At 32.5% G+C, this 19,828-nt stretch overlaps 2 protein-coding genes across 3 annotated transcripts; one reads left to right on the top strand and one right to left on the bottom strand.

Moving 5' to 3' along the window:
- Positions 1-2,102: 2,102 nt before the first annotated feature.
- Positions 2,103-7,133, top strand: LOC109796989 (protein DEHYDRATION-INDUCED 19 homolog 5). 2 transcript variants are annotated; one of them, XM_020356870.3, is made up of 5 exons: positions 2,103-2,407; positions 3,912-4,027; positions 4,367-4,438; positions 4,555-4,769; positions 6,772-7,133. In XM_020356870.3, exons 1-5 carry the CDS (start codon positions 2,332-2,334, stop codon positions 6,875-6,877), a joined length of 585 nt encoding a protein of 194 aa, XP_020212459.1. In that variant the 5' UTR covers positions 2,103-2,331; the 3' UTR covers positions 6,878-7,133. The 2 variants fall into 2 exon arrangements, with proteins under 2 accessions (XP_020212459.1, XP_020212458.1); XM_020356869.3 differs by having other exon boundaries at positions 2,105-2,407; positions 3,885-4,027.
- A 2,352-nt stretch (positions 7,134-9,485) lies between these two features.
- Positions 9,486-11,367, bottom strand: LOC109797040 (elongation factor Tu, chloroplastic). Its single transcript, XM_020356933.3, has one exon. It carries the CDS (start codon positions 11,250-11,252, stop codon positions 9,804-9,806), a length of 1,449 nt encoding a protein of 482 aa, XP_020212522.1. The 5' UTR covers positions 11,253-11,367; the 3' UTR covers positions 9,486-9,803.
- Between the last annotated feature and the right edge of the window lie 8,461 nt (positions 11,368-19,828).

Here is a 19,828-nt window from a genome sequence, read left to right as displayed (position 1 = left end):
TATAGTTGTATACCATCCTAGTCTTACCTCTTTTTTGTTCGGAGTGTTTATTTACTATAAAAGCCGGACTCCTATGAGGGCTAGTACTGGGTACTATAACTTTTAGATCTAGAAGGGCTTGCTAATCTTAGACGAACTTTCATCAGAGTTGCGAACTAAGCGTGGTGATACCCTTCAAAAAACTACTGAATGTCTTTGCGAAATTTCAGGAAATTGTAAAATAAAAGAAGCCGAACAAATGCTAGTTGATAACTACAAAAACTCTGAATTTTCTGAAGAAATTGATAATTCTTATGAGTTGGCTTTAACAAACCTAGATGTTGATTGTTATAACTGTATTAGAATTAATAAGGTTATAACATTTGATAATATTCAACAAATTATTGACAGGTTAAACAAATCCAGTATAATAGGAGAAGATCCTACAAAGTATTGGGAAAAAGACCCTGTTATTTGCAAACTTGATATAATAAATCCTGATCTTATCATCAAAACTAAAGATATTCTTTACGGGAATTTCGAACAAGATGAATGTAGATCCCATATAAAAGCCCTTCTAGATCTAAAAGACATCACATTATTTTAAGTATACATTTTTTAACTTAAATACACATTCCTCTAAAAAAAAAGTAAAATAATACTTTCTACTTATATAGTATTTAACAAATAAGTAGACATTTGATTACTATCCGGACCATTTGCAGCGACTAAGTATCCAAATTTTTAAAGTCACCATGAAAAGTTTTAGTCAAAATAAAGAAACATATAAAGCTTCGAAGCTCAAATCTGTAGATTTGGATTGACCTTTCTTTTATTTGATTTGCATATTATAGCCAAAAACAATGTTACTAAAGCTAATGAATTTGAAGCAAACTTTTCTCCACGTTTAGACAAAAACAATGGCTGTAAATTTGGATCTCTTTAGATAATAGTAAATTTGTTCACTCTAGATAATCAGTTTTGTAAGTTATAACAATTATTTGAGAGTAAAATCTTTTAATAACATATTGATTAATATAAAAAAAATACATTTAAAGTAGACAAAAATTGGAGTCCGTAAATTAATTGCTCGAAGTTATACGTGATATACCATTAGCTAAAACTATAGGCCTCTAGGCCCGTCTTGTAAGAAAAAAAAACAGCTAAAATTATTAAACTCAATAATGATTTTAAGAACTTATGATAAAATTTTGCTTTCTTCAAACAAAAATATTAAAAGATCATAAAGATGTTCAGTTGATTATTGATAGATCTAACATATAATTTAGTTTCTTAATTATGTAAAATAGACATTAAATTATTTGTATTGTATTTAAACATTGATTCGATTCATAAAGTGATGCTTATTTTGAACCTTTTTTTTACTGCACTTATTTTAAACGTTGACACATTAAACTAATATATAATTATTTTTTAAAAAAAAAGTTGACTTTATCACTGGTGTATTTTTTAACCACTAATTTAAGCACTCAATTTTATTTGTGTATTATGAAGAAGTATCATGTTTTAGGTCTTCCATGACCAAAAATACACAGAATGGGCTAGATAAGTAATTAGCCAACATAAAAAGGACAAAACTATTAGGCTACAATTGAAAAATCAAGAATGTACAGAATTGGCAGCTGTAAAGTAGTCGACGAATATTTTGTACATTAATTTAAAAGTTCATAAAGCAGATGGTTATTTTCTCGGATCCACAATATTCAACAACTTCTATATAATCATTCCATAGAAAGTTAATCGAGATGGGTCTCGTGTGCTATTGTCTCGTGGCTACAAATGTTATTGTTATTAAATTATTAAATCAGAGGAAATTACTAAATTGGTTCCTAAATTTATAACACGTAATTATATTGATTCTTAAAATTAAAATTTGTAAAATACGCTTTTAAAAGTATAAATTTAAAACATAAATAATATGTAACTAGAATGATAATATTAATACATGCTTAAAAATTAATTTTTAGATCTTATTTAACATTCTAAGAATTTATTTAATAAATTTTTTAGTGTCAAGAGTTTTTAAAAATTAGGAGCTAAAATAGGTGTCTATTGTATTAAATTATTAGTAAATGAAAAAAAAATGGCTAGTGTAAGGCATCATGTTGATCTTTTTGTGTGTCGGAAAAGCATCGAGTGTCAGAAGCCAAACATGAGTCAGCAAGACTTCACCACGCCACAAAGCCGGTGATAACTGATGGGAAAGCCAAGTCTTTTTCTTCTCTGAGTTGAGACCGCAAAGCTTTCACCTTTCTCTCGTCTCGTTGCTCGCAAACACCTTCACCAGTGCTAGTTAAGTGGACACAGTGTTCGTTTGAGGAAGCTGACATCATGGACTTCGACTTCAGGGATAGTTTTCACTCTGTCAAGCACCTCTCTGCTGTGCAAGCTGCTAGACTTCACTCTGGTACTTCATTTCTCACTTGCTATTTCCCTCTCTTCTTCATCTTCTTTTCTTTCAGTACCCATTTTCTCTTTTTTATTTTTGTTTTATTTTATTTTCCTGTCTCGTTTGAGCTATGGTTTTCTGTTTGATGTGAAATCCTAAGATTTTTTTCTTTGGTGGGTAGAGCTAGAACTTGGAACTTGGAAGCATTTAGGTTGGTATTACGTAGCCTCAATTTGCCTTGTGTGCCAATTTTTGATGAACTGAATATGAACTCACGCTTCCTGCTTCGAGCGTGTTTTGGTTAACTGAGTCAACTCATTTAATTCATTGCATTTGATTTCAGTTTTCTGTCGAGCTTTCCTTGTCCCAAGCACCTGCAAGTATGATTACAAAAAGCGTTTTAGGCTTTATTTATGTTGCTGTCGTTATTTGTAGAAGCATGTGTTCGTTATGTGACTGAACTTAGAGGAGTTTCATTGTGCTCTAAGGTCCAGTGTGCATTAACTTTTAGCTTATGAGAGTTTTTCAATTGTAATACCCTAGTGCTAAGACTTTTCTGAGGGAAGAATGGTAAGTTTTGCTTATGAAGAAGCTAGATGGGAAAGCATATGAAAAAGTTGAGGTTTATAAGTTGATTACTTGATTTTAGTTTATTTGAGAAGTTTGATTCCTTTTACCCTGTTGGTGATTGATTCCCCCCGCCCCCCTCTTTCGCACAATAGACTGCCTGAAGCTGATTTCTTTATGCACTTTCTGCATAGGCTCAATTTGGAATTGACCTCCTTCTATGAAGGAACTTAATTGTATATTTGTATGACTTCATATAGTCAGTTCTGTTAGTGTTTAAGCAGAGGGATAGTGAGAAACCTGAAGACACCTTTAATTCTTTTTTTGGGTTAGGCACACAAAAAGCCTTAGCAACTGGCAAAGAGTTATAGTGGTATTTACAATTGATCATCAATGATGGACCATCATCAGTAATCAATTTCGACCTATATAATCCTATGGATATATATAATCCTTTTCTTTTGGGCTTAATTGGATTATTGTAACACAAGTTAAATATGTCTATGTTTTTTCAAATAGATATAGATCCAAAAGTATGGGAAACTGCATCCAAGTCCTCATCTATCAATGTTTGTGTATGTGACTGAAGTACATATAATACATGTTTTTGTTTAACGATGTGATATCAGGTATTTAGGTTGGTATATTTGGTTGTATGGCATAGTTTTCATTTTAGCTCAGGATCAGGGCTGTACATGTGCCTGGAAGTTACTAAAGAGCATAAGTGAGCTCTGGTTTTGTGCTTATCCTTCTTGTTTGGTATTATGTGAGCTAGTGCAGTTGTATTAGTATATTGTATTATGTGTAGTTGATTCATTTTCCTATTGCTTTTATCTTTTGAGACATTGAGATGCTCCTTCTATGACAAGCCCTTTGAAGTTCTTGTACTTGTCTTAGAAATGACTCACTGACCCCTTTTAAACCACAGATAATTACTCAGTGATCCATTATACAGATGTGGATAATGATGGCCGGTGTGATATCCGATGTCCCTTTTGTGATTTTGAAATTGAAGTTCCTGTGCTCTGCAGCAATTTGGAAGAAGAGCATTGCCTTGCCCTAAAAAATGTGGTATGCGCTTTATGTTTTTTGAAATTTCTGTTTAGCACCACTAAATGCTAACATGTTTACAACTTTGTTATATCCTTATTTTCTTTTTCCTTTTTTCCTTGATTAATTAGTATTTGTCCAATTACTTTATTATAAATTATAAATGCAGTTATGTAAATCTGAACAGAAAATTTATGTGTCTGCTTGATATGGTGCACTGTCTTGATCTGGGTCTAGAAGATAAAGGATCCATCAACCATTATATTTAACAACTGGGAAAAATGAAATAGGGACATTAATATTTAGGTAAGTAAATCATGATTGAAATTTGAAATATCTGCTTCAATTTTCTTTTATCAGGTTTGTCCCGTATGTGAAGAAAATTTAGGGAAGGATGCAATCATGCAATTTTCACATTCAAGCTCTCGAAAGGTATGCTTTGTTTATCTAAAATATGTATGTTCTAAAATGTACTATAGCACATGTTTGGCTTTATGAGCATTTGGTTATTGTCTAAAATAAATTAAATATATTGATATTTGATCTAGTGGGCATGGAAGCCTGAGAAATCTAGCATCTGGTCTGGTAACTCTGCAATGTTTGGCAAGAAACTGGCTACCAGGGGAAACAAACAAGAATCAATACCAGATCCACTTTTGTCACCATTTATCTGCAACGTGCCAATTCCAAACTCTAACAATTCCCATTCAGATGAAAACTTCAGCTCCAGCAATAAGGATATAGACATTCCTGATGCAAAAAGGTATGTTTTTTTTTTTTTTTTTCCATCGAGATTTGTAATGGTGGTAAGTTGGCATAACTGGAGAAAACTTGAGAGACTTATAGTGTAGAGTGCATGACATATTAAAAGTTTTACTTTTTTTGTCCTTTGTTGTCTTTTCTATCTCCTGTTCTTTTTTGGGTGTTAATGAGACTTGGAAATCAGACAGTAAAAGAGCTTTGCTTTGCATTGAGATTAATCTGCTCAAATTTCTTTGAACAATTGTGGGGCACAACCACGAAATGACTTGAAACATCCTCCAGCAAGTGTAATTTTTTTTTTCTGTCTCTATGTATTAAAAGTAAATGCCCCTGATTTGTATGGTCTCACTTGATGTTGAATACCGAGACTTATACTGAAACTTCCTCTGAAACAAATTTTGCTTGTTGTAATGAATAATAATGCAATATTACTGGGAGCAGATCAGCAGTCAGTTTACACTTTTCTCAGAACTTTATGATCTTTAGCGGCTTAAGTTTTTTGTAATTGTAGAATGGAGATGATTTGTATTGTAGCAATACTAACGTTCAATGTATAGATAATAACAATAAGGTTAAAATACTTTTTTTCTCTCTATAATTACACTTATTTTATCTTTTAGTCCCTATAGTTTAAAATAAATCTTTTTAGTCCATATACTTATCTTTTTCAATCCTTTTTAGTTTATGTAGGTTAAGGTAAATCTTTTTAGTTTCTATATTTGCAAGTTTTTAATCTTTTTAGTCCCTATAGTTTAATCCTTTTAATACTACAAGCACCTACACATAAGACTTCTCACAAGGACTAAAATGATTAAAAAACTGCTAGACTTAAAACATCTATCTTAAACTAAAGGGACTAAAAGGAATTGAAAAAGATAAGTATGAAGACTCAAAATCTATTTTAAACTATAGAGATTAAAAGATTTATTTTAAACTATAAGGACTAAAAGGTAAAGTAAGTACAACTATAGAGACTAAAAAAATATTTTAACCTAAAAATAAAAAACAAACTTGATTAAGCTATTGACAGACAATGTATGCTATTAAAGTATCAAGGTAATGTTAACTGATTCTGTTAGCTGGTTAGGAGGATAGTTAATCTAGTTGATCAGTTAAAGATTAATTAGAATGCTGCTTAATATACTGTTGCTGATTCTGTATAACTCAGCGGATCACTAGTTGCAGAAATTGATTTTTACATAGTAGTTAAATCATTCACTTATAAGATATGCCAATACGCACATGTAGATTATACCCACTTAAATAGCTTATATTTGTTATGAAGGATGATTCAGATGGTTTCTCTCAAGGTTTGCCTATAACTTTGCATTAGCATGCTATTCTGACGATAATTAATACATTCATGGTTTGAAGGATTAAAAACCGAGAGGTTTACTTAGTAGTTTTAGAAAATTTTTCTGTTTCCATCAACAAAAAATCTCAATGTTTAATTTTGTTTAGTTGTGTCATTCCCCGAGTCAGGACTCAGGATTACCTGGCTATCAATGGGATGAAACTTCTGCTCAAATATATGTCTATTTTTTCCATTTCAGGAACAAATTCTCTTCAGCAGTTAACTTTGATTAGTTAAATATTTGTGACATAAAATTCAATATATCTTGAATGATTAATAACATTTACTTTAATATAGTTCAATATTCCGCACATAAAATGTCTATAGTGTAGGTTGAAGATCATAAGTAGTTTATCTGTCATAAGTCAGAACAACCCATGAGAAAACAATTGAGTCAAACTTCATTTCTGATATAAGCTCGTGATTAAAACTTTCTAACCTGCGTTTAAAATTTTCAGCTTCTTTCATGCATTGGGGGTAATCCTTACCAAAACTACAAAGCGAAGTTATTGAAAATCATAAATGAAATATACCCATTTTACCATATTGTGACTTTTAAGCGTTGTAGTTTGTGGCAATCTTTATGGCTTATGAGAAGTCTACCCTTAAATCCAATGTTGAAATATTGCTAATGATTTTGTTTTTGCAGGACTGGTACAGATGCACGTGAAATGGGTGATGAGAAGGATCAACAAGAGAGAAGGATGAAGGCAGATTTTGTTCAACAGTTGGTGTTCTCAACCATATTCGAGTAAATGTGTTGGTAGAATTTACCGTTACACTAGTCATGGATTGGTAGCAGCTCCTTGCATATTCAGATAGGCTCTGATGCTGATTCAACAGGCACCGAGTTTTATTGTGCTCTATGGCTTTAGGGGATGTTTAGTAGTCTAAGCAATAGTTATATTCAGCCAATGTGTATTTAACTATATTTCTTATCTTTCAATTAAAGTTTGCCTTATGGTACACTATATAAAACTACGTAAATCTGCTTTACCATATTTGATTTCATTATACGCATCCCGAGTGTGGGTTCTGTGAGTGGTGAGCAACTGATATTCGTCTGAGAACGCCTAGCTCATTCTATCCATCGTATCAATGATAGTTTAAAAAATAACCGAGGTTTAAGTCGGTGGTAATTTCACAAATCGCATGACCCTTTCTTTTTCTTTCATTTACATAAGAAACAATATAAAAAAGTTATGCTTTTTCGTGAATGATACTAAAGAACGTGAAAACATTAAAGGGTATACTTTGATTTTTTTTCATTTTTGAAATCATCTTATTTTTCAAGACTATTAACACTTCACATTGTTTTTAAACAAATTTTAATTTTAAAGTTAATTCTTTATGTAAACCGTACTAAGGTCCTTTACTTCTGTATTTACTTCCGAGGGAAATGGTATTAACAGAAACAGAGGAGGAAAGAACCTGTATGATAGAATTGGAGCAGAATATGAGAGAAAACAGTAATTTTTAGATAATAAAGAACGGGTATCAAGAACTGAAGTAGTACCACTAACGCAAAGGAATTCTCTCCCTCTCCTTTACCTAGATATTCCTGAGATCCGGTTTTCCTTCCAATTTCATTCTCATAACGAGCCCCAACGTTTTCACCTAGATAAAGATCGCTATAGGTTTCTTGAGTACAGAAGAACAATAGGATCAATTGTCTGCCCGTTTCATTGCGGCCTATTTAATATTTAATGGGAGAGTATCACTTACCGATGGACAATCGAAGGCCTCATGGCATAAACTAAGTATCATACAGGTGAAATTAATAGTTTAGGGTTTTGTTAACATAAAGAAGGCAGTTTCATGTAATCTTCTTGGCCAGTCGTTAATATGCAATGGCTGGTGCAGATCACCATCTTTCCAATGTTGTATTCCACCAAGCTCGTCAATTCTCATCAACCAATTATTCAACACACACTCAAACACATCACTCTCAATAGTCAATATACACTAGTATTGGTAAAATTTTATTGAAAATTATAAATTTGGAAAGAGTCATTAAATAAAAAATAGAATCCATCAAAATTTGTAATTTCCAATAAATTTCAAATAATAGTAAAGTGTATAGAGAATGTCTTGATAACATTTCTCTTCAACTAGTATTTTGGTGAGTGCGGTTTGAGTTCTGCTGCAGACTGCTTTTCTGGCCATGCAAGAAAACTCCTTTTAGGTATTCTTTGTTCAGTGCACCTCAGCAGGCCAGCATACAATCCCTGAAATACTCCAGTGTGGTAGTTTTGCTTCAAACCCAGCAGCAATTCACATGGGTCTCTCATCATGGAGGGCTGAAATTGACTCATCACTGATGTTCAGAAACCCTCCCACGAAGGACTCGGTGAGCCAGATTCCCACCATCAAAACCAACCAAGAGAGCTCCCCTCTCTAGCCACCATCACAGCTTGAACCTGTCCCCCTCAATTTTCTCCCTCTCCTTCACCTAGGGTATTCAAGAGACTCAGTACTGTCCTTCCAATTTACTTCTCAACTGACTCTAACCAACTCCCCCCATCTCCTTGTATCACTGAATCCAAGTACTTATTCTGTCAACAACAAAGACAAAATCGAGTCCTCATTCATTCCCTAGACCCTATTTGTGTGTTGGGGGGATGGGGGATCTTGTCAACTAAACCTACTTATATAATACATATTAAAATACACAAATATAAATAACTGCAAGAGAACTGACGTTGTTTACTGTTTATCTCTTCCAATTTTGTCAAGCAATATCTGATTGACTCTGGATATGAATGTGATCCCTGATCGGCATTCATGACGCATCACAACTTGAACACAAGGCCTATAACCTGAATGTGAAGAACATGACACATGTTTTCATAGCTTAAATCTCATATAGCCTGCCAAGATAAGTAGTTCACTGACTTGTCCATTGCATATTTATTTTCAATAGACATCCAATATAAAATTTCAGCAAGACTTCTACCACACAAAATGAACAGACTTGAGCTCCAACAGTCTCAGGATATTTGCGACAAAAAAAGATGTAACCACATTAGTGCCACAGTTGCATTATTGTAGATTATTAAAAGCATTGCTAGGTCTGGATGAGAGGAAAGGAAGGGAAAGGGGAGGAGAATGGAAGGAAAAAGTGTGCCAAATCCCTTTTTGGAAGAATTCATGTAAGGGATGCCGCCTCAAAGCCCCAAATACCTTTCCCATTGCATTGGGGGATTAAATAGGGGAAAGAGTGTATTTTAAAGTTAAATAAGAGAAACTAGCTTATTTTCCCCTTCACTTTAACTCCAACTCCTAAACAAGGGGTAAAGAGTCCCCCTCCTACATCCAAACAAGGGAAGTGACTCACCGTCCATCCAAACATAGCAGACATGATTGTACTAAAGAGAAATATTGTTCAACCTTGTAAAACAAATCTCGCAATTACAAGCAAGACAAAATTTCGAATCTTGCTTGAGTACTTAACAGATTAATTATAACAATAAAAGAGATGGAAGCCAAACAAGCCATAAGAAACTCATCGTCCAACTTGACTAAACATCATTCATCTAGAAACCTACAAAATATAACAAAATGGATATAGCAGCAGTTGTGTAAAATGACAAAACTCAATTGCACAAGCCCTTTGACAATGATAGATACTTTGCTCACGATGTAAGAGTCATGTAGCCGGGAAGCCAATCTCACAACAATTTACTCAATGATGGATTGGATAACACCAGCGCCAACAGTTTTGCCTCCTTCTCTAATAGCAAACCTCATACCTTGTTCACAAGCCACAGGCACAATAAGCTCAACCACCATCTTAACCCGGTCACCGGGCATCACCATCTTGGACTCCTCATCCTTGTCATTCATAATGGCAGTCACTTTGCCAGTAACATCAGTAGTCCTCATGTAGAACTGCGGCCTATACCCGGCGAAAAACGGAGAGTGCCGGCCACCCTCTTCCTTCTTCAAAACATACACAATGGCAGCAAACTTGGTGTGAGGGGTAATGGTTCCAGGCTTAGACAAAACCATCCCTCTCTGAATATCAGTCTTCTGAATACCCCTAAGCAACAACCCCACATTGTCCCCAGCCATAGCATCATCAAGAATCTTCTGAAACATTTCCACCCCAGTCACAGTGGTGTTCCTAGTTTCCTTCACACCAACAATATCAACAGTGTCTCCAACCTTGATAGTACCTCTCTCGACGCGGCCGGTGGCGACGGTGCCACGGCCGGTGATGGTGAACACGTCCTCAATGGCCAACAAAAAGGGGAGTTCAGTTTGGCGCTGAGGGATGGGAATGTAGTTATCAACAGAATCCATAAGCTCGTAAATTTTATCAACCCATTGGTTTTCGCCGCGCTTGATGGAAGGGTTAGCCATTAAAGCTTCCAATGCCAACAATGCGGAACCGGAAATGATGGGAACATCATCGCCGGGGAACTCGTAAGAGGAAAGAAGCTCGCGAACCTCCAATTCTACTAACTGCAGAAGCTCCTCGTCGTCGACTTGGTCCTGTTTGTTGAGGAAGACAACAATGTTGGGGACGCCGACTTGTTTGGCCAAGAGGATGTGTTCTTTGGTTTGGGGCATGGGGCCGTCGGCGCCGGAGACGACGAGGATGGCGCCGTCCATCTGGGCGGCGCCGGTGATCATGTTCTTGACGTAGTCGGCGTGGCCGGGGCAGTCGACGTGGGCGTAGTGGCGGTTCTCGGTCTCGTACTCGACGGTGGCGGTGTTGATGGTGATGCCGCGGGCGCGCTCCTCGGGGGCGGCGTCGATTTCGTCGTACTTTTTGGGGGCGCTGTTGCCGAGGGAGGCGAGAGCCATGGTGAGGGCGGCGGTGAGGGTGGTCTTGCCGTGGTCGACGTGGCCGATGGTGCCGATGTTGACGTGGGGCTTCTTGCGCTCGAACTTGCCGCGGGCGGCGTGGACGGTGAGGGAGCGGCGGCGGGTGGCGGTGGCGGGGGTGGGGGTGAGGTGGAAGATTGTGGAGGGTTTTAGGAAGGAAGAGGAGAGGTGGGTTGCGTGGGGTTTGAGGAAGAGGCAATTGGGGTTGGGGGAGGGTGAAGGAGAGGGGTAGACATTGGCGTTAGCGTATGCGAGCTTTGAGGTTGCTGCTATTGCTGCTGTTGATGAAATTGCCATTGGGGTTTTGGGTTTGGAGAAGAGAGAAGAGGATAGGGGTGGAAAGGGAGAGGGAAAGGGAAAGGGTTTGGGAGTGTGTTATGTTATGTTATCTGCTGTGGGTGGACAAAAGAGGACCTCATGTTAACACTTCTATCTCTTTTGCATTCAAATTTTGAGGGATTTCACTTTACTTGCTTTGCCCCTTTATTTTAAGTTAATTTTAGTTGAGAAAAAAAAATTGTTTTATTATATTTCATAATGAGATTTTTACAATTATATTTCATAATTTTTTTTAATTTATTTAGGTAATTTTAATGTAGCCAGTAGTCATCCAACTCTTTGAGTTTAATATAAATTAAAAATTGGTGCAAACTTATAAATAAAAAAAGATATCAATGTGACTTAAAGATTATTGTTAAGTGGATTGTACATGTTTAATTATCTTTTTTTATTTTAATTTACTCTCTTTGTTATATCAAGGGTTATGTCTACTTGACTTATAACTTTATATAATAAAAAAAATCGCTTATAACATCTCTTTGCAATATGAAAAAATGTTGTGAAGTTTCTTTTCTCTTTTTTATTTCTTGAAAGTTATCATTGTTATTTGATCTTCCATTAGAAATAGTTGTTATAGAATATCACTTTGGTGCTTTTGTAGTCTTATTATGTCTTTAATACAAACATTCATCCAATTTTCTACCTCAAAATGCTTGGAAATAATCCATGCCCTAACCAAAAAATTAGGTTTGCTTTTCACTCAAATTGAGAATAACTTGTAATTTTAGGATTCACGCCATGAATCCTTAAGAACCACTTTATTATGGTTCTTGATTAACTTACTCATTCTTTCACTAATACTATGTTTGTCACATTCACATCTATCATTGCAAAAATGCCTTTAAAAATTCTTTGGTTTCACATTTTTTTTCTAACCTTATTCCTCCACTCACCCTTTTGATAATTGAGTCTTATACTCCACCAATATATACTCATCATTTACCCTCACCTTTTACTCATCAACAACCCTCTTATACCACACCTATAGACTTGCCTCCACCTTTCACACCCCCACCACTACATCCCCCGCACCCTCACCTTTCACCATTTACACCACCACCAAACCTTCGACTTCCTAATATACAACTCGCCCCTTTTGATGGCTTTGAACCTTTGGATTGGTTCTTTTAAGTAAAACAATTCTTTATGTACCATCAAATTTCATGGGGACACCATTTATCACTAGCATCTTTTTACTTGAAAGGTTGTGCCTTGAGTTAATTCAAGTGCTTAAATATGAACAATTGACTTTTTGATTAGCATATATTCTCCATAACTTTGGAAATGCGCATCAGTCCATCATCTTATGAAAATTATCAAGCTAAATTATTCAAACTCTATCAAATTGGCTCGGTCAATGATTATCAAACTAATCGTGAAAGACTCTGTATTGTGAAAGACTCTGCAATAGAATTATTGGTTTAACTCTTGAAAATATTCTTAATTGTTTTATTTTAAGACTCACTTGAAATATGCATGAAAATGGTATTGTTACAACCAATCTCCGTCACTTAAGCCATTGAGCTAGTTAAATTTGTGGAAGTTGTGACACCCTCTACCCCAACATTAATACACAATAAATGTAAACTATAATTTTCTGAGTAAATAAAATCTTTCATAGTTGATAACATCTTTCATGGATAAAACAAGTTTCTCAATATCATAAGGTAGAAGATTCACATTCACAACTCATAAACCATAACTCCAATGTAGAAATTACAAAATAAAAGAAACTAAGGTTTTCAAAATAGTTTATGGAAACAACATCCTAGGCTAGTCCTAACTATACCCTAATATCACATGTCCTATTAGAGCACGCCAATTGAAGCCTAAACTTTGTCACCAACATCCTCATATTGATGGTCACCTACAACACAATAAAAGACATACATAGAGCAAACAGTGGAGTAAGAAACATCTCACTCAGGTTAAGGTGTAGAAATAATGGTTAGGCAACACACATAAATCATAACAAACACAAACATACCTACACATTAATCAAGTACAAATTCAAGTTACACATACAACAGTACCACATACGCAATCATTCATCATGCAATAATGTTATGGACTCGACTCATAGATGCATACATGTGGCACTAGTCACATATCACATATCATTGGTGTGCTGCTGAAACAACACACCTAAGGTAGTATAGGAGTACATGTAGGGAGCTACCCATACACTCTCAACTAGAAGGATGTACTGTCAAGGTCTGGTCAGGATAGTGAAGTTGTGCAAGTTACGTCTCGTGCTCACAAACAGGAGGAATCAAGACATCCAAATCGCACTATCTCCTAGGACTCTCCCAAGCTGTTACACAAGGAGGGCCTTCCCTAACGGTATACTCCACATCGTACTCGTCACATAGATGCACATGATGCATGTCACACATTCACATTTCATTGACTCATCATTTCACTTGTCATAGTTTCTCATATATCATGTCTTATTGTCACATATCATCAGGTCTCGTGTCTCATATTCACTTTTCACATTGTCTCATCATATTCAAAGTCTCGTACAAGAAACTTATCATAGGCATATACATTAGAATAACACATAAACCATACTGAGAAATTATCCAACATCATACACATTCAATTTGCAATTCATAACATAAGAAGTATAAAGGTCATAAACCCAACTTCATGAGTTCACGCATTTTTTTTACAACTAGCCCGTTAATATAATATTACAATCAGTTAAAACACTCCAAATATTATCCAAAAATACGAATTCATCATCAATTTTACATATAATGCCTCAAAATTCATCCGAAGATCATATCCCTAATTTTACTTCATAGGTTTCCACAGAAACCCACAGAACACTCTAATTCATATCAAAACTTATATGTTTTTGAAATCAAACACATATTCACACTCAGCAAACATCAAGGAACACAACAGAAAACTCATAAGCCAAAATAAAAAATATTCAAAATTTTTCTACTTCTCATAAGATTTTCATAAGAATTCATAGAGCGCTCTAATCCATATCAAAACTTATATATTCTTGAAATTGAACACATATTCACAGTCATAATCACACAAGAAATGCAATAGAACAATCAGAAAACAAAACATAAAACTTTTATAAAGTGTCCGTTCCTATCGAGCAAGGGATTGGGGGTCAATCCTACAACACAACAGTTATTCTCTCTTTTAGTAAAAATAACATATGTTTATATAAAAATAGAACTCATATCTACTAACTAAATAATATTAAAAATTCTTTTAATAAATACATTAAAACGTTAAAATAAATACTGACATATTATTAATATAATTTTATGAAAATTAGGGTGTTACAAAAGCTAAAATAAAAAAATTCCAAACCAAAATCTTTCAAACCATACTCAAACTCTTATATCTAGACAAACACATTTGAAGACTTGCCCATCAACCCCACCCCACCCATCATTTCTCGTAACCCTTTTACCATTGACCCTTCAAACCATCCCTCTTTACCAATTAAATGCCTCTCTCAAAGTTAACTCTAATATTGACATGTTGATTTGTGTTATAATTATGATGAAAATTTTCACTCTAGCCATAAATTCACTCCTCTAAAGTTCTTTATTTTGTTAACTAGAGAGGAGTTTGATGATCCTTCCCCACCAAACCACTTAAATAACACCCAAACATCAACAACAAAATTGTTCATTTATAATTATCAAGTTAAGCTCTCACAAGTTCTTCATCAACTCAAACCCTTGAGTTTCAAGAGTTCATTAATGGTTTGTTTATTATGATTCTCTTCAACACTAAAAGCTCTCACAAGATACTCCAACCCATGATTTCTCATCATTTAAACCTCTAATCTACTACTACCAAACCTTTCCTTCTCATGGTTGGAAACAACCAACATATCATTGTTTTGGCCTTTGCCCTCAAGTCCTGGTTACCTTTCAAAACCACATTTTTCATATTCCTTGTTATCTCTTGTCTATATAAGGAGTTAATGTTGCTATCGGAATTAAATGGTTGAGCTCAATAGGCCCCTGAAGGTTAACTTATCTATACCTTAACTAACCTTTAGTATTGCCAACACTACCATTACAAAATTACAATATAGAATGAGCCTTTGATCCAACCTATATAGGCTTCTTACCAACAAAGTAATGTATTACCTCGTTCATAAATTCCATTGCTTGATTTAATTTGTTAACTTTTAACACCCCTCTAACCCTATCAAGGTCATTTTTAGTTTTGATTTCCCCTTAACTCACCTTCCATTAAAGCTATCATTTAAAAGTACCAACATGTTTTCTTTAAACTCATGGGCTCCAATATGTTTAACCACATGGACATTATATAAAACTCCGTTCCTAAACCCTATCTATCACAACTACCAAAAGGAAACAATGTTAAATTAATTCAAGATATGGTCAAAGAAGGGTATAACAATTCCTAGTACCATCCCTTACTTTTCCTCAATTTTATTGGTTTGAAAAAAGATGAAATTTAACATTTTTTTTTGGTATTATATAACACTACTAATCTACTATGATGAGTTATTTATCTTATTTATTTATATTAAAATGAAGTCATAAAGTAATTTGTTAATTTTTTTTCTATGTTAACTTTTATAATAAAGTTATTTTTTTCTAACACATTCACCCTTACACATCAAATACAAATAAACGTACAAAAACTTTTTTAGGAGCTTCTATTTAAAAAAAAATGTTTAGACACTTTACTTCGATAAGAAATTGTTTAAAAAAATTAACTTATTATCTATTTCAATTTATATTTATCATATATATTTCTAAATTAATTTAATAATTTTAAAATAAATTATAATTAGTTAAAAATAATTTTGTATCATAATATAAATTGTTTTTTACAAATATAAAATATAATTTATATGTTTAAATACATTTTAATTTAATGTAATTTATATATTAAAATATATAATAAATATTTATATGCATAATTTATTATAAATTTTATTTATATATAATAAGTATTTAACATATATAATATATATGATAAAATATAATTTATATATTCATAAGATACACAGTATGTAATACACTTTTGAGTGGACAGTTATACTTCCACACTGCTCAGTTCGGTCAGTTGCTAAAAGAGAAATAACCTCTCATGCATGCTCTATCAATATCCAGTAACTGGGTCCATAAAATATTTTTCTTTTCCTTGTTTATGGGCCTTAATATCCGTCCAATTGGGCTATTGACGGTCTGGAACTTCGCAATAATCGAAAGAAGAAATTGAAGGTGGGAAAAACAGATGAATTGGCCAATACAATATTTTGTAAGCTAAACTAAAAAACAAATTACGAACACAGATTTTCTAATAAATTTTAGTGCAAAACAAATGCCCTATATTAGTTAAAAAAATCAATACTCAAAATTTTATATTTATGTTTTCATCCAACAATAATTTTAGCATATTGTTAAAAGTCATATTTCATCAATAATAATTAAACATTATATTAATAGATCGTTGATTTGGTTGATACTATATTTTGTCTTTTAAAATAAAGTTTTGAATTTGAATTATATAAATAAAAAAATGTAGTTGAGATGAAAGATTATACCAAAGTGACTAATCTATATTTTGCTATAATATTTTAAAATTATTAGTATTTTGAACCACTAACTCAAGAATAAAACTATTAAAGTTTAAATTTTAGGTTTGTCAACAAAATAATTTTTTTTTTATATTTTATAAAAAAATTCACATAATAACAAAAAGTTTAACATATAACTATTTCATTTATAGTAAGAAAAAAATTACTTTAAAGAGTCTTTTAAGAGTTAAGACTTATATATACACACACGTACATCCTTTTATTTTTTTTAAAAAATAATTCTTAAAATATTTTTTTTTAAAAAAAAGTTTTATATTTTCAACTTTCAATTTAGCATCTTCTTTTCTTCTTTTTGGTTTTCATATGCATGTCCTTATCTTTTTCCATTCTTTACTTATTTTAGTAGATAATTTTAATTTTTTTCGATTTTATCATTACTCTCTTTCTCACCTCTTTCAATTTTTACATATACCCAAATCGTAGAAGTGGTGTGTGATGATGTTGTAGGTATATGCGAGTCCTTGTGTTGTATGTATGTTAATTTCTTTGAACTCTAGCTTATCTTTAAATGTTTTCATATAATTGGGTTGTGATCATACGTGATATGAAAATATAGTAAAAATAGGTATGAGATGTTATTAAGTAGAGGTCATCAAACAAATTGTGAAATGTCGCTTAAGTTTTGGTACTACTACCATATAATACTTTGTATGAATAGTTGCTTGACCAACAACTTAAATTGTACAGCTTACTTTTACTATATTATTGTACTTATATTACATATATTTATATAATTTTACTTTATATATATGATGTATAGTACTCATTCACATATCAATATGCATACAACCCTAAATTACTAGCCGTGTATTTTATTATTGCTACATGTTAATGAGTGGTTAAATATAAAGATTATCACATATCATTACAAGGAAAACGAAAAATTAACAGAACTTTATGATTCAAAAATAATTGTATTATGTAAACATGAACTCCCTCTACTGTGTAACTTTTCATTATTATGGCATCTTTAACAAAACTCCCCACACAGGGAAGTGACCCATTAGCTGTTATTATGGAAAATTTGATAGACGAATCACGGTGCGTGCGCCTAAACTGAAGACATCGTGTGTGGTGGTGCATGTGTGCTTTTTACTTGTGTTGAAAATGGCCGGAAGTGAGCCCTGAGCAAATTGGAGACATGGGGCCACGGGCGTGGCCCATAACATCAGTGGACCATCAATGGCTGGCAGTGTTACTTTACAGTTTACAGTGTTGAAGAATTTGTGGGCATGTTTGCAGTTGCTGGAGCAAGCCTGCGACACAAAATCACTATCATTCTTCAATCCTGAGTCAGTAGTCATTGCCTTTGCCTATAGATACTTAATCAATTAAGCAATAATGTATTATCTTTTCAATTTTATATTGATTTTTTTTTACATGTGAAAATTTGTTAGACCATTATAGCGGCAAAAGACATTAGCCTCTATTATAATAAATTAGGGTCTTGGAAGAAATTCGTAATGGAACAAAAAAAAAAAAACTTAGTTTCTATACTTTTAATCGAGTCAAAGATGTACTCTATTTTTATTTCAATGAATTTAGTCTTAAATTTTAGAATGTACATAAATTTTGTCATTTCTTTATACGAATTCATAATTTTTTTTTAAAAGAAAATTATAAGATCTAAATTTACATGTTGGGATGGGACTCGGAGAGATGAGAGTTTTGTTATGTTTTAAGAACACCCGATGTCTCTTGGGAAGATTATGTTAGAAGACTCTTTAGACATGTTTTACGTGATAGTTTAATTTTGTTGTTTTCTTTCTTTTTTTCTTGTTTTCTTTATTTCCTCTTGTGTAGTAAAAAATATCTAAATTTTTATATTTTTAAGATTGAAGATCAAATTCATCAATGTAAAAATATAAAGACATAAAACTGATTCGTATTTCTAAAATAAGGTCACAATTTGTATTTCTAAAAATTCTATCCTTTGAATCTTGAGAAGTTTCTCTTCCAAGTGCTCTGGAGATTTTTTTTTAAATGAATAAATAAAGGTACATAATAAAGAGAAATAAAAATTCTATAATAACACCGATAATTTAACTAAAGTGATACATAAAAAATTATTTTATATAATTAAAATTTATAATAAATAAATATTTTTACATATTAAAGTTAAGAGAAAGAAATAACATTATATTATGATAAAAATATTTTTAATTACTAATATTTTTAAAATATTTAAAAAATAAATATGAAAAAGATAAATTGAAAGATATAAAAAATTAAAATAAAGATGAAAATGATAAATTAAAAGATATATGAATTTAAAAAATGCATATATAAAAATAACATCCTTGTATGTCCAGTAATAAGCAAATTGGAAGAGACTATTTATTGTATATATACATCAAATTATTAGTTATAAAATTAAATTATTAGTTATAAAATTCAATAATGTGAATATTGGTAATGAGATTTACTATTTACTAATATCTACATTATTGAAGAATATAATATCTAATGATTTGATGTATATATTCAATAAATAACTCCCTCTAACTTCCTTGATTGCATATAGAAAAAAAATATTATTGAATATAAGGATGTCACTTCGATATATGCAATTTTTAAATTCATATATTTTTAAATTTATCATTTGTATCTTTATTTTAATTTTTATATCTGTCAATTTATATTTTTCATGTTTATTTTTAAAATTAAATTCTAAATATTTTAAAAATATTAAAAATTATATATATATATAAAGATTGATTTAAAATTTGTTACAAGTGATAATAACTTGTGTTTTTTAATATGATGTAAATTTGAATCCTATTTTTTAATATAGAATAAATTATAGTAAAAATGAATTAAGTTTGATCAATTAAAAAATTGACAATGATTAAGGTTAGAATGGTAAAACTAATAAAGCATACTTAATGATATAGGTACGCATTATTAATAA

The sequence above is a fragment of the Cajanus cajan genome, chromosome 5 (genome assembly GCF_000230855.2).
Source record: "Cajanus cajan strain Asha chromosome 5, NIPB_CcT2T_4, whole genome shotgun sequence".
NCBI classification, from domain to species: domain Eukaryota; kingdom Viridiplantae; phylum Streptophyta; class Magnoliopsida; order Fabales; family Fabaceae; genus Cajanus; species Cajanus cajan.
This window is presented reverse-complemented; position numbering and strand designations above follow the sequence as displayed.

Excerpts from the sequence above, each read along its gene's own strand:
- LOC109797040 (XM_020356933.3), bottom strand. The coding sequence starts at position 11,252 with ATGGCAATTTCATCAACAGCAGCAATAGCAGCAACCTCAAAGCTCGCA.
- LOC109796989 (XM_020356869.3), top strand. The coding sequence starts at position 2,332 with ATGGACTTCGACTTCAGGGATAGTTTTCACTCTGTCAAGCACCTCTCT. Across the intron at positions 2,408-3,884 it reads AGCTGCTAGACTTCACTCTG|ATAATTACTCAGTGATCCAT; the intron begins GTACTTCATTTC and ends TTTAAACCACAG. Across the intron at positions 4,439-4,554 it reads CACATTCAAGCTCTCGAAAG|TGGGCATGGAAGCCTGAGAA; the intron begins GTATGCTTTGTT and ends TATTTGATCTAG.